General features: G+C 47.2%; 1 protein-coding gene and 1 long non-coding RNA gene across 6 annotated transcripts in view; one reads left to right on the forward strand and one right to left on the reverse strand.

Annotated features, from left to right (window-relative positions):
* The window catches only part of LOC119244803 (uncharacterized), a 58,504-nt gene that overhangs the window by 33,279 nt on the left and 10,244 nt on the right, over window positions 1–14,981 (forward strand). Inside the window, exons 2-6 of one of the 4 annotated variants that reach the window (XR_008551860.1) lie at window positions 901–1,089; window positions 6,641–6,726; window positions 7,493–8,180; window positions 9,836–13,763; window positions 14,343–14,870. This is a non-coding gene — a long non-coding RNA (uncharacterized LOC119244803). Of the gene's footprint in view, window positions 1–900; window positions 1,090–6,637; window positions 6,727–7,492; window positions 8,181–9,835; window positions 14,871–14,981 lie in introns of those variants that run through there. The other 3 variants (XR_005125143.2, XR_008551859.1, XR_008551858.1) reach the window with 3 other exon arrangements.
* TTC28 (tetratricopeptide repeat domain 28) overlaps window positions 441–14,981 on the reverse strand; it is a 539,739-nt gene continuing 525,198 nt past the window's right edge. For both annotated transcript variants that reach the window (XM_054695213.1, XM_054695214.1), the window contains 6 exons: window positions 12,981–13,212; window positions 12,252–12,328; window positions 10,756–10,779; window positions 9,832–9,961; window positions 7,047–7,154; window positions 441–5,790 (listed from right to left, as the gene is read on the reverse strand). In XM_054695213.1, the coding sequence (XP_054551188.1) occupies window positions 4,172–5,790; window positions 7,047–7,154; window positions 9,832–9,961; window positions 10,756–10,779; window positions 12,252–12,328; window positions 12,981–13,212 (2,190 nt within the window). In that variant the 3' untranslated portion in view covers window positions 441–4,171. The remainder of the gene's footprint in view (window positions 5,791–7,046; window positions 7,155–9,831; window positions 9,962–10,755; window positions 10,780–12,251; window positions 12,329–12,980; window positions 13,213–14,981) is intronic.

A 14,981-nucleotide genomic window follows, 5' to 3' on the forward strand; every position in this document is an offset into this window, starting at 1 on the left:
GTCACATTTTACCTCACTATTCCTTCACGGTCCTCAGACTTTAACATGTAAGATTGTTGCCGCCTTTCTGAAATAACTCCCTTTGAAGTTTTTTCACATATAAGGATCTGGTGGTAACGAACTTTGTCAAAACACTTCTACGACTGTAGAATTTTCTTGTCCTCCAACTTGATCACAGAAGATCAGAAACATCTGGTCACCTACATAACCACGCACCAGCAGGCACCTAGCATCTCAGGGCTCTGAAGAAGCCCACAGGCAGGTGCACTCTGCTGTGTACTTTCTCTAGCTTTCATCCTGGTAAATGTGAGCCCACAGTGTATCTATAAGGACAAAACTCCAGAGAGAAATGTGCTTGTTAATGCCATATGACCCCAGTGTACTGCATAGAAACCTAGAAAATGTGGAATATGTAAAGAAAATGATTCAGATATTGCACTTAAAATTGAGGGAATTCCATGCTTTAATAGACACTGAAATCACAAAGGAAGGCCAAGTGCCTTAGCAATCTCAATAAAAATATGAAGTTCTTTTTACAGGGTAAATTTCATAATATAAAAAGTTTAATGCCATCTGGAAACTGTAATTTACAAAAGAAGTCCACATAGGCCAAGGATGGCTAACACTGCATACAAGGGGTGTGAGTGCCAAGTAGGGAAGGCGTCTTAGGAGTGGAGAGGTGACCACAGGTGTCCTTACATGGAACATATTTGAAGGATCTTGCACAAATAAGGGCCCAGTTCACAAACACATGTACAATCATTTTAAATAAAACAACAAAATTATGATGAAAGTTACTGAATTTTCACATTCTGCTTACTTTCAAAGCACACCAGATTATTGCATGGTGTTTTTTCCAACCTGAACTAAAACTGACAGTACTTACAATCCTTGTGGTAGGAGGTGGCGGTACTTGCTCCGGTGATCACCTGCTGACATTCACTGGGATAGCCACCAGCGGGGTGAGGACAGATGCAGCACCTGTCTCCTGCTGAGACTCAGCAAGTATCAGTGTGGACCATGAATTGCTTAAAATGGGATGGTGGAGAGAACTATTTCATTTTACTACATACCAGTGTGCATCAAAATGTAAGTTTTAGTAGCTAAACTTGGTATTTTTGTGTTGCTGTTGTGACTTAGTTAAAAGCAGTAAAAGTAGTTGGTTAATTCACTGATGAGAATTAAGATAGAATCTACCACCTTGCAACTAAGGTTTCTGGGAGAGGGAGATTTTATTGCTTGGATTCGTGTCTTTCTGCTGATGTAAAAGAATGGGGCAGGCCATCCAATTTCCTGAGCTGTAAAGGAAATCTATCCAATGTTATCTGCATATTACAAGGAGAAATAGTTCTATAAATTTTACCCACACCCATTGACTCCTTCCAAGTGGGGCAAAGAGCAGGAGTCATTTGCTTCTCTCCAGAGCTCCAGGTTCGCATGCATGCCAATTACTACATCCACAATGTGACACTTTTCTTTCACCTACCAGGAGTCAACAAACTTTTTTCGAAAAGGTCAGATATTAGATAATTCAGGCTTTGTAGGTCAAGAGGCAAAATCAATTATGTAGGGTCTTATATAACTATTTAAAAATGTATAGTCCATTCTTAGCTCATCGCCATAAAAAAAACAGGCCACTGACCAGACTTAGCCTCTGGGTCATAGTTTGTCAACCCCTGATCTACACCAAAAAATCTGTGAGTTATACCATTTAATATCATTGTAAGTGTATACTTTTTTCACTGTAGCCTGAAAAATCTACTTTAATTTAATATTCATTTCACTTGTATAGAAAACACCAAGAATGACATAAAGAAGGGGTGATACTACAGTGATTTTTAAGTTGGTCCGATTATTTCAATATCCTTGTTTCCCCTTATTGAAGCTTGTATCTAGGCCCCTCTCCCCCCTAAAAAAAATCACATTTGGCTTTTCAACATGAAACCTAAAACAACAGTGTACTGAGGACTAATACCAGGTTCGCTTCCACAAGTCCTCCTCGCTGGCTTGGCGACCATGGGACGCATCTGGGTGTGGAAAGGGATGTGCTAGAGGTGGGCGTGTGGCCTTCCCCTGTCCTCAAGGATGGAGCAGACCCACGCCTTTCCTCCAGGGCTCCTTGGCACTTGGGAAAGAGGCTGAGAAAGGAACAGCCTAACTATCTACATATGGACTCAGAGATTTACTTTGAGGTTTATTTTTTGTAGTTGAGGACCTGATTCTGTTATGTAAATGCACAGTGCTATAACTTGGCTTCATTTGCTACACTGGTACTTTCATTACCATTTTTTCCCCTATTGACATAAAGACAACCTCAGAGTTGCTTGCTGCTTTCATAAAATATTTCTTTTCTGATGTTGGGATCAGGGTTAGACTGGGACATCCTTATTGTTTGCTTTCATCAACATGGCTGTTGAGGTAAACTCAAAAGTCTCTATGACATAGCTTAAGAGAATATCACAAATTGGATAAATAACCTTTTCTCTTCAGAGTACACCAAGAAACAGGGCAAGTGGTCATTCTGTGAGATCCTATTCAAGGTTAAAAGCTCTGACTGGGCATCTTGATGTCAGTGTCCCTTTTGCCAGCCCCTCATGTCCAGTCTACATGTTGCTGGTATCCTGGGCCATACACCCTCACAGTCAGGCTGGTAGGATTTTCATTTTAGAATAATTTAAAAGACTTAAATTCTCCAACTTAACTTAGTACTAATATGATTTCTCAGCATTTCATTTCTTTAATAAAATAAATTAATGGTTCCCCTACATAGACTATTCTTTTATCTCCTCCTAGCAGGGGGCATTTCAGTTCACTGTCACAGCTGTGGGGAAGTCTTTAGTTTTCCAGGGAATCTACTGCCCAGCAATGGTCAGATGTCTGTCCCAGCAGAGACCCCTGCTTCTCAGACTGTAAACATTAAGCCTTCCATGGCAGGGGAGGACCTTGTCCTTCAGACCACAGCGTGAGTGGCAATTGTCACAGCTAAAGTGACAGTCCATATGCAGCTCACAGGTAGGGTGCCGGGTTTAGGGGAATCTGGCAAGAGATTTAGAGAGAAGAGGTTTTAGAGTTCTGGAGTTAGAAAAAGAATAAAATTAAGCAGCTAATAAAGGGAATAGGAGCTGGAAGGCTAGATTTTGGTTAAATCTAGTTAGCCATGGGATGATTTTTTTTTTTTTTTTGCTTATAAAGAAACTGAGTAATTTCAGCCTTTCCCCCAAACTTGATAATTACTTATGGATGACTATTCAAAATTTGACATTTTAAAAAACGTGTTGAGCTTTAAAAATAATAGCTATAAATGCAAAGTACTATTGATAATAAAACCAAGTTGTTTATCCACGTACAAAAAAGGTCAGTAATGTTTTAAAAGCACAAAGTTGCATTTTAAATCACAATTGCATAGTTTTAAAATGCCTGGATAAGAGTTACGTAAGTTTTTTAAGAAAATTCAAGTTTGGTTGACAGTGAGGCCCAAAGGCTATTGGTAGAGCTCAATGGAGCAGAGTTCAGGATGGAAGCACTATTTCAATGTGAATTATTGCATTATTACAGTGATGTTACAATATCATGAAACCAAAATTGCTGTAATTGTAAATCATTTTAAAAATTGCCATTTTTAAAACCATCATTCTGTTTTTTGGCTAAAGTAATGCTTTGATGTAGAATTCTACAGATTTTGTATATCCCACCCCCAACCAGCACCTGAATGCCTTAAAAAAGCTCTTTTGTATTTCTGTGTATAAAAGGTACTGCATATATACCTCTTAGCAAAATATGCGCTCCCTTTCCTCTTCCCACCCCAGAACCATGACCATTTTTTGTACAAAAATCCTGTTGAAAAGTCACATCAAAGATGAGAAGCTGGGAGTTCAAAGGTAAACATTTGGTGAAGTGTGTAGAAAAATTCCATGAGCCTCCTGCACCAACCCCACAGAAGTCCTTGGCTTATGGTGAATCTGGTCTGAGCCACCAGCTGTGTGTGTGTGTGTGTGTGCGTGCGCGTACACACACACACACACACGTGCTCACAACTGCTGGAAAGCACCCCATGGTGAGGTGGCTGGTGGCTATGTGGAGTGACCGCACTCAGATGAGGGAGTAGGCCCATGTGAATGCAGAGACCTTCTCTATGGATTACTGTAGTGAGTCAGAGAGTATAAAAGATGATTTAGCATTTGGAGGAAGGGAAAAATCTTCCTGGGGACAGAAACTTGTATCCATTTCCAGAAGGAAGTCTCAGAGGGCGTGTGGGAGCTGTAGCAGGTAGGCCAGCGGGCAGTGGCAGCGTGCTCAGTGTGGTGGTCTCCGTGCGCCAGTGTCCGTTGGGAGGGGCTTTTTGTGGTGTTTCTCCATGTTGCTGCAAAGATAGCTCCTTAAGTTCAAGCTTGTCTACTCCTTCCTCCTTCTTGTTGTGCCGAGGTGACAAATTTAATAGACTGAGGACATCTCTTTTGGACGTCATTGTTCCAGGTGTTCCACGGAATATTTTCATTGGTCCTGTTGAATGCTGGGGTGTGCTCTGCCAAAACATCTTCAGGTTGTGGACTGCCTGCACCTTTTCATCAATGGCTGCCATTTTCAGTTTGTCTATGTCGGGGGCATCAGCTGGACTTGAGCGAGCAGAACCAGCTGAGGAGTAGGAAAGAGCTGGGGATGGTGCACTGCCAGCAGGAGACTGATGGCCTGAGCTTGGGGACATGTTCCTTGGTGACTTGGAAATGTGCGCACTGTAGGGAGAACTGGGATACTTTAGTTTAAAGAGAGGCTGGTCAGTCAGGGAAGTCTGGGAGTCGGAGCTGGGTGACGGCCGGCCAGGGCTGTCTTTGACGGACGCCTCTGAGGTGGTTGGGCTGCTGTATCCTGAGCTCACCTTGGGTAGGGATGAACTTCTGGCCGGGGGCTTTGGTTTAACAGTGACTGGCGATGGCTGGCTCTTCGGATGGGAAAGGGCAGGCCTACTGAATGCACTTGTTTCGGATGCTCTGAAGACGGCAGCACTGTTTGGCACAGAAATGCCTTCTTCTGGGTTATTACTCTTGGTGGTTTGACTGCCACCCCTCTGAAGGCGCTCCACAGCAATGAGATGACTCTGTGTCTCTTCTAGAATTTTCTGGGCCAACTCTTGCGGGTCAAGTTTTGGGTTGCTTTCTTCTTGTGACTTCACGGTACTGTCTGTTTCTGTGCTAGACTGGTCGGATTCTCCTGTATCTGAACTTGCTAGTTTTCCCACCTTTTGGAAAGGTGAGTTTGGGCTGGGGATCAGAGTCATTTTAACTGGGGAATTGGGAGTGCTTATGCTCCCCTTGGAGCTCACTGACACTTTCACACCTCCAGCTGCCCCATCCCGGGATTGTCTATGATCTGGTGAGAAACGCATCTTCCTGTTGTCTTGGTAGGCTGCCAAAGGCTCAGTGCTGATGATGGAAAACCCTTCATATTCTTCTTCATCTTTGCTGCCTGCAGGGCGGGTCTGGGGGGACAACTGGCTTCTTGGCAAGGTGGATCTCTGTGGGTAAGCATTCTTGGACCTGTCATAGTCCTGACGTCCTCGGGGGCCCCCACCTTCCGACCCACCTTCGGACTTGGAGACAAAGCTCATTGAGGAGGCAATGGAGCTCAGGCTATACACAGAGATGGCATCAGAGGCAATGCTGTCGGCGCCCGTGGGAGAGAAGGGTGGGTGCTGGTAGCCCAAGGGCAGGGCATTGGAGACAGACTGGGCTGATGCCAGAGACTCCAGGGAGGATGAGCTGTCAAGGCTGAGGCGCTTAGGCAGCTCGGTGGAATCTAAGACAAGACACAGAGCCCGGGGGGTGGGTGGCAGTTAGACTTCTATGTGGTTTTGATACTTTCTTTGTTAAACACACAAGCATCTTTATTTGCATAGTAGCTAGCAATTAATTATGCACTGCTACTAATATATAACTTGAGTTAATCTCATAATTTTGAAAAACACGGTCCTATAAGAAAAAGTAGTAAATCTTACGGGAACAAAACACCCTGCTAGAGGTGACATCCCCACATACCACTGACCCCTCAGCATGCCTATCTCTACTCTGTTCCTGTATCACAGGATCCCATACCTACCTCATGTTTTGACTGGGGCCTCTGGGCAATCTTTGCTGTCCCCTGTCCTAAACCCAGACCTCCATCCCATTTCAGGCACAGGACCAATCATTCCACATTCCAGCAACTGCCTTGCAAGTTTTTTATAGTTGTTCTCGGCATTGCCTCTCCTAACTTCTTAACCCAGTCCATTTAGGCTTTTGTCCTCCTAGTTTTCATAAAGGCCACCAGTGATGTCCACACTGTCAAACCCAGAGTTCACTGCTCAGTTCTGCAGAGTGGACATGCCCTCACCATTCCATCCCAGACTATTCCTCACCTGTGTGACCTTTGAACCTGAATACACATTCATATCTCCATGCTGGCCTCTCCTTGAACTCTAAACTTAAACCAGCTGCCTGTGTAGGTATCTAATAGGTATTTCAAAATTAAAACTGTCCAAGATGGAATTCAAACCCATTCCTGCCACTTTCAAGGTCTCAGCAAAAGGCAGTCTCATTCTGGCAGCTATTTCAAAAAAAAACAGGGTATCACCTTTAACCCTCTCTTTCTGATGTATATTCTTCAGCAGATCCTATTGGTTCTGTCTTGACTACCCCGAGACAGCATTTTGTCTTCACACTGCAGCCAGCCTGGCACTTTGAGAACATCAGGCAGGTAGGTGTCCTAGCAGGCCCACCCTGTCACCATGTGCCCTAACCTCTGCTCTACCCTCTCACTTTCTAGTCCCTCAACTCTGCTCTCTGTTCTTCCTAGAACTTGGCAGCACTCTCATCTAATATACTGGGTATATTTTAATGGTCTCCTCTGCAGGGAGTTCTTGTTTGCTGCTCTTGAAAACACACACACACACACACACACACACGCACGCACGCACACACGCGCACGCGATGATTCACATTCCCCCCCCCCCTCCAAACACAGCTAAGTGTGTTGACATCTGCCCACAGGAGGCGCCCAAGGAGAGCAGCTCTTACCAAAGAGAGCAAGCAGGGACTGAAGTGCAAAGTGCATGGTTCGTCTGTTGGCTTGTTTCCCGGTTTTCAGTATTACTTCTTCCTGACCAACCTCACAGAGATCAAAACCTGGAGGAACAAAAAATATAAACATCTGCTTCCTTAGAAAAGATTTCATATCCTGAAAAATATGAGTTGTTGGTCCCTTATAGTCTCATGGAATCCCAGCAGACCACTCAGAGCAAGCTCCCTGCCGGGGCTTTCCTGTGTGTGAGCGATAGTCACATGAACAGATGCTGTCCAGCTCCCTGTCCTAACTCCTGCTCAGCCCATCTCTCCATTTGCTGTGTGAGCCCTCACTGCCTGGCTCCCCCCAAGAGTACGAGCTGCTTTCCTGAACTTGAGAGCTGAGTGTCAGAAGTTAGTAAGGCTCATTAACATATTGGTTTTTTCCCATTCTTTCACAGAATAGTCTACTTAAAGAAGACTGTCCAGGACAAAAGCTGGCCAACTCCATTCAGCCCTGAGGCCAGTAGTTAAAGCAGGATGCAGAGAAAGGTGTCTTCTCAAGGTCAAGACAATGTCTTTATGTGGGTCAGCATATGCCACTGACGGCTTTGAAATGTGCTTTCGCCAAACATGGAGAATCTGCCTTCTCAGCCAAGCTTCCCTTCAGGGAATCTACTCTGCCAAAGCCCAAGGGGCTGCTCCCCAAGTTTAACGGTTCTAATGAGACTTAGAGCCGGCACAACAGAAGACATGAGACTCCCGAGCAAGATACTGGTTAATGAGCTGTTGACACAGCCCTTATATGTATTAGGAGACAGTGCAGAGGCGCCGGACACATCCCAGGGAAGAGCGCAGGAGAGAGAAGCCAAACAGGTGCCGTGGGGGCTGCCACACCTACAGATGGACACCACCAGGCAAGAATCTCAGGCTTGCAGTTTTCAGCCCTCAGTCTTCACGTTGCCTCCTCAACAGATCACTGAACTTTGAAACAGTGCAGATGCTGGTGCTGAAGGCCCAGGGGACAGGCACCCATGAGACCAGTCCTTTCCTTCCTCTGCCCCTGCAATCTTCAGATCGCAGGTCTCCTTAAAGCACAGCGCTTCCTCTGCCAGCTGTGCGCTACTCAAGGGAGGCTTCGCCAGAGAGGTCTGTCTAGTCCTAGTGTCTGACCAATGTCAGGATCTCTAGCAAATACCATTCACTTGGGAATTAGGTTCATTTGAGGAGCCGCTCAGGCCTCTGGTTGCTAGGGCACATTTTGCTTTCTGAACTTTGAAACATTCCTGTTGCTTTCAGAAGTGACTTTACTTTTAAGAACCCAGTGCTTAAAGGCAAATTAATAAGTAATGTTTGTTAGATACTCCTACTCTTCACTAAAATGATTTGATTGTTTCAACAGAACTGAAACCACTAAGTAACCAACAGCCTGTGAATAGCTAAGATGGTGCATGCTTAATGTTGCAGGCCGGACTGGGGTGCTTCTCTGAGCCTTGGGGCGAGCTGGTTCTCTTCAGTTTCAGCCCAAAGGATTTAAAGATTGTAAATATATGCACACAAACTCGCGCTCTTGAGTATCAGTGCAATTTGGAAAGTACAAAGAAAAGGAACATCCATGAAAATCACCCACAATCTTGACACCAGAGAGTGCCAGTGTTACGCTTTCAGGCTTTCCTTGAAAATAAATGGAGTCAGCCATAAGGAGAGGCAGGCTAGGAAACGTCATCTAAAATACTGGATATCCAGGCTTCACAAGTAGAATTCTTTTTTAAGAACTTCCTGCCAGGTCTGAAGACTACTCCCTGTACGAGAGAAGCCAGGACGAAGCCAGGCCATGTCCGCCTGTAAAGATTACCCATTCCCTCGGGTTAAAAGCCAGAGGTCTTTCCCTTCTCAAGGCCTTCAGGCTCTGCTCCACCCAGCCCCTGTGCATGGGCCTCTCACGCAGGCTCACTGACTGCTGTTCCCTCTGCCTGGATTTTTGTCCTGAAAATATCCACAGGCTCTCTGAGCCTGCCCTTGCTCCCTGTTCATCCTCCTCCAGCCAGTCACTATGAACCTGTCTTTTTGTTTTGTTTTGTTTTTTAATCTATAATTGTGCCCCCTTAGCTTCCAAGGTGTTCCTCTTGGATCAGGTATTTACTAGAATGAAAACTTAGGGGAGGGGAGGGCAGAGCTTTTTTGTCCTTTGCTCACTGCTGCATCCTCAGTGCCTGGCACATTTCCTCACATGCATAACAGGTATTCAAAACAAACTTGTGGAGTGAATGACTCCAAGCAGGTCACATGGAGTCTTAAGGAGGGCAGCAGGAAAACAACTCAACAGCTTGTTGTGTTGTTTTAGCAACAGATGCACCTGGTACAAGTAAGTAGCAATTATGTCAGGAGCTTCCCCAGCCACATACAGTGTTGAAAAACAAGTGTTCTGGGTTGAACACAGATCCTGATATCTGAGTTCTAGGTGTCCATGCTCAACTCAAAGGTGGTTTCAGAAAACTTTATTTTGTGGCTTTTTTTTTTTTTTTAAATCATGGCTTGAATCCCAACCATACTGGAACTTGGCATACTCATATTCAGATGATGAGTACAAATGAGAGCGCGGAATTCGTGTTATAGAGGAAATGGATTAAATCTAGAGGGCCATTTGAGATTTTTGCTAAAGCACTAGACACTGAGTTGAACACAGAGCCAAGAAACCAAGACTCTACCAATTTTACCCAACCAGCAGAAAACAGATGTTTTTAAAATTGGAACCAGTTCAGTCAAGGACGTTCTTTTCACCTGTTCTGTTTTGCCCTACCTAGAGCTGCCAGGAACTCATGACATCCCGGAAGTCGCCACAGCTGGACACTGATAGAAACCTGAATGGGAGCTGATGCAAAATCCTGCTCCTTCTCACCGGCCTGCAGCTGAACCAGCACCTGGTGGAGCTGAGTAAGAGAGAACAGGTGAGTTCTTGCTCCTTCCCAACATCTTTCCCTCTGACCCACCTCAGATTTAGCCCCAAATTATCCTTGTGTTGCCTGTTACCACTGCTACTGCCTTATCACCTGATGTGTGTGCAGCACTTGGAATTCTTTTTACAGGGCCTTCATGCCTGCTGTCCTGTTCTCTCTGTGGGAACCTCATGGGGCAGTGGGTCAAGAGACTAGATGCGGTGTTACAGGTCGTGGGCCATAGTCAGGGTTTTCTGCTTCCAGCCTCCCATCTTTCCTCATGTACAAGAGGGACTTGGGGACTTGAAGCAGGGTAGATGATAGGGCTGGTCACCTTTTTTTATTTAATTGAAGTCATCTTTATGATCTTGAGGTAAATGGACAAAAGGAATCCAGCATTATATCGTTGTCTTGGCACTTGAGGAAGAACCCACTGCTCAAGTGCCCGTGGTAGTTTAGATTTCCTCAGAGTCTGAGAACCCTACTCAGGGGTCTCGCCTGGGTTCAGAATATCACTTAAAGTCACTTCTGCCCCTGTTGTTCTGGTGGAACTTGAAAGGTCAAATCAAGAACACAAGAAGGCTGGAGCAGGAAAAGGGGAGCCAGAGCAGAGGAAGGGGGCAGACCATCTGCACTGGCAGCACTGGTCACCCCAGCCCAGAGCATGTGTTGGCATGTGCATGCGACTCAGAAGTAGCCTGTGCGCACTGAGCTCAGAGCTGCCAAAGGGAACACGGGTGGGTGGTGGGGCTCACCTGACAACAGTTGCTACTTAAAGTAGTACTCACCATTCCAACCATATTTTTAACAGCCTTCGCCAGCAGATTATAAGAAAAAGAAAGAAAGAGAGAGAGAAGAGAGTTTAGACTCAAGCATAGGTTGTTATGCAACACGAGGTGATCATTGCTTTAGGAAGCGCCATACCAGGCCCGCGGCTCTGACCGGGAGGGGAGAGGAGCAAGAGTCAGCAGGGACACAAGAAAATGAATGACCAGATGCACTTGGGGTGGGGTCAGCTAGGCCCTGCCCTTCTTCATCAGGAGAGATGCAGGCCAGATTAGGGGAGAGGGGGGGTCACAGCAGGGCATGTGTGGACCATTCTGTAAAACAAAGTCACTCAGAAAATGTCCCCTGGCCACTAGGGCAGAAAGCCCAGGACCCTTTTCTGGGGCCCAGTAGTGTCTTAGGTGGAAAGTCCCCAGTATGCATCAAAAGCAAGAAATTAAGCGACTGGCTTGCTGGACTCTCAACCTTGACCTACAGATATTCTAGCCTTTTCCTTTGTAGAGCTTTGGCTTTTATTCCTTCAAATTCAGGGTGTTTTAATATGCAGTGTTCTGGAAGTCTCTTCCTGATTCCTTTCAACAAGCAGCTATAACACACTTACTACAAAAAATGTGGGGAATGCAATGAAGGTCCTGATCACTGATCTGTGTTCTCAGAACACTGTTACTGTGTTCCGACTTCACACTAGAAACAACCCCACATCAGGGGCAGCTCTGGGTACCACTCACTTTGTGCATATAGAGGTTAATCCTAGATGGAGATTTCCACACAGAAATATTTCTCCTTAAATCTGCTGATAAATCTGTCAACAATGCATATGATTTTTTTCAAATTATTACACTCCAGGGTGACCAGAGAAATCGAGCTGTGCTCTGTAGGGCTGCTACACCATCCAGAAGCCCACCGCCAAGGCGCGTGGCAGGTCCTCAGTGGCCAGCTGGACCATCAGAAACTCTGAGGGTTGGGAAGGACTACATGATGCTGAGAGTTCAAATTCTCCAAATTAGATCTACACAATCCTAAAAGAAAGCATGTTTTAAAAACTGCTATAAGGTGTCCCTTGTATTAGTGTTGAATTTATGTTCACTTCAGTGCCTCCATCCTATTACAGGCATAGTGCATACTTAGAGAATAAACAACACTTTTAGGCAGGCTGGTCCTGCACCCACTTGGCTGTGACACTTGTTAATCAGCCAAAAAAGTTAGCAGGTGGGGATGACAGGGTGTAGTAGGCCACTGAACGGAGACTTCAGGAAATGCCCTGACACTACAGGTGATAGGGGCCCTTTAAGCATGCTCTGTAGATCCACAATGCTCCCGGGACTCAATTAAGACAATTCTCTAACTTCTAGCCCTCACCTTTTCCTTGTAATCACAAAAGCTGGAAAAAGCAACGAGACTGATGGCATTACTTGCAGGTTCCTACTTCGTCTTTCCAACTAGGCTCAACCTCAGGCCCGGGCTTAGCTGCCCAGGTTCAGCTGCCCTGATGACTCACCCGGCTGATTAGTTGCTCGCCCGTTTCCGAGGCGGTGATGAGCTTGCAGAGGGCCTGAAGGGCAGGGTTGGGCAAACCTAAACCAGGAAGGAGACAGAGATTATCCATTAGGGCCTCTGCACCCACGGTCTTGCTGCCTTTCCAGGAGAACGCACCCATAATGCTTAGCATTGGTGGCATTTTTCCAAAGCTTGGACAGCCAGACATGTGTGTCCTGGCCTGGCATGGAAAAGGTGAAAGCAGTCTCTAAGAAAGGTAGGTGGAGGCAGGGGCCAGACCTGACCATGCTGCACATGATCACATTCACAGGACCAGGTCTCGGGCTCAGGCAGCATCACCCTCTCTAGGTGAAGCGCAGAGGGCAGCCCTGCATGTCTGCCTCCTGCTTTTACCTGGGGTTGGCCGCACAGCTCTATCCGATTCGCAGCTGCTGATTACATATTAATGGCAGCTCCTGTTTGTCCAGCTTTTGTGCCACCCCAGAAAAAGGCAGAGACACGGTGGCGCCCTGCTGGGGCAGAGGATGCCTTGCCATTACCAATGCAAAGATCGGGTTAAGGGCACTAGTTTTCCTCCAAACCAGGAGAAGCGGTGGCTGGGGCTCCTGGCCATTTCTCAGGATACTCTCTTGCGCCTTCCTGCCAGTGAGATCCAACATCCCTGTGACTGCAGGGACCGTGGCCACCAATTGCTTTGTCCCTCAGAGTCCCAGCCCTCCCCGAGGCTCACCCAGCAGGGCCTGGATGGTGTTGCTGCACTGTTGGAGCCGGTCGCCTGGGTCGGATGTTGGGAAGAAAACAGCTGCCGGCAGGCCACTGGCTGGGGGGTCTAGCCGGAAGCCCACTGCGGTGAGGAGGGCCTGCCAGCCGGGTATGCCACCCACTTTGTTCTCCACGCTCTGCTGGGACGTGTACATGGCATTTCGCTGTCCATTCTGGATGCGCTGCAGGGACTTCTCCACCTGGAGGGGTAAGGGGTTGAGGTGCTGTTCTGCTCATGGTCCAGCCTGGATTTCTCTCTGAGTGGCTTTGGGGACACAAAGGCCCAGGTTCAGGGCTGCTGCTGCTACTTAGGCCAGGAGACCAAGATACTGGCAGTGGCACTGCTTCTTGCACAGGGAGAAGTTATAGCAAGCACAGACTGGTGTGACCTGGAAGAATTCTGTCCTTCCCTCACCCACCTACCACTCCAGGCTCTTCACAGACACTGAAGTGACTTGTCTTGAAAACCAATCTCAGGTCAGAGGACTTCCCCAAACCACATGATGGCTCCATCACCAGGATGAGCCCTCTGGACTTCCAGACCCCACACACCCATCAGTGCCCATCAAAGCCCTGGCTTCCAGTGCCCTTCTTCCCTGTACCTCCAACTGGTTTATCCTTAATCCCCCACGCACTCTGAACCTGTCCCTGCCCCTCTACCATCAGGCCCCTCCTACCTTCTAGGACCCGAACTGGTGCCTGGCCCATGCGGGGTGAGTTCACCATAGAACTACTGCAACGACCCCTTCTGGTGAGCATCACACAGTGCCCCACAGCAGGCCTTTCCCCACACTCCTCTCTCTGGAGGGATAGAAGAGTGACCCAAGAGGTCACATGGGGTCTGCCCGAGGCCGCCATGACAGGCAGTAGAAATGAACTCCTGGGCAGGGCGGACACCTAGCCAGAGGGCTGCTGCTGGGTGGGAAGGGCCCTGGAGAGAAACTGGCCAAGAAGAGAAGGAAAACCCTTAAATATGCCCAAGGAGCCTTGAGGCCATTTGGGGCATAGCTGAGGGCCTGGCTTTTGCTGGCCTCAGAAGAGAGCCAAGTGGGCAGAGAGGCAGTTCACTTATCTAAGAAAAGTGAGAGCTGCAGCAAGGAAGATGACTTTGGGGTGACAGGGACCTAAGGAGGCCCTAGTGCTAAGCAACTTAAAGGCTCTGTGCAGTATCCAGATGAGTCAAAATCAAAGACTTGTCTCCACAAGTTCTCCCTGCACGCAAGCACATCTGTTCTGTGGTAAGCAGTGTGAGCCACCTTCTCTGGCCTGAGAATGGGGGAGGTTTGCAGGTTCTGGCATTCTTTCTTATTCATACTCTGATTTCTTTCAGCCCTGAGGAGCCCTTCAGGCAGAAGGGCTCCCTAAACTTCAGAAATATGCACAGCAAACGAATCACCAGGAGTGCACTGAGAGCTGCCACCTCTGGGCCTGACACTGGCATCCAGAGGACATGCCTACTGGGAACCCCACCCCAGCCTTTGAACTGCCTGCTCAAAACAAACCCCAGCCACTTTCCCTGGGCCCGTCCTCCTGAGCACAGAGCCAAGGTGTGCTCGCCTCTGTCCTGCCAGGGCCCATGTGTGGATATTGGCCTTGGGTTTGGAAAGAGCATGGATGTGTCAGGGTCTGCCCACCATAGCAGTGGCCCAGGCTGGGTGGACTGCTCTTTCCGGAACAGACTTCCAAGGAGCTAAAAATTCTAAATTATTTGAAACTGCCTTCCAGGTTATCAAGGTAGAAACCATTTTATATCACCATTTCTTGACTTAGACTTCTGAGTTTAAGTGGAAGGCCTGCTTTATCTGATTAAAAAATATCGTCTCAGCTACTGAGGCCCTGTGTGCCAGCTATTCACATTTTCTCTAATGCTCATAACCTTGGAAAGTTCATTTTCTCCCTGTTTCCACATGAGGAATTGAGACTCAGAGAGCCACATGACGTGCCCAAAGCCACATGGCCTGGAGATGGC

This window comes from Talpa occidentalis, unplaced genomic scaffold (assembly GCF_014898055.3).
Source record: "Talpa occidentalis isolate TD23 unplaced genomic scaffold, MPIMG_talOcc4v2.1 talOcc4.14, whole genome shotgun sequence".
NCBI lineage: Eukaryota > Metazoa > Chordata > Mammalia > Eulipotyphla > Talpidae > Talpa > Talpa occidentalis.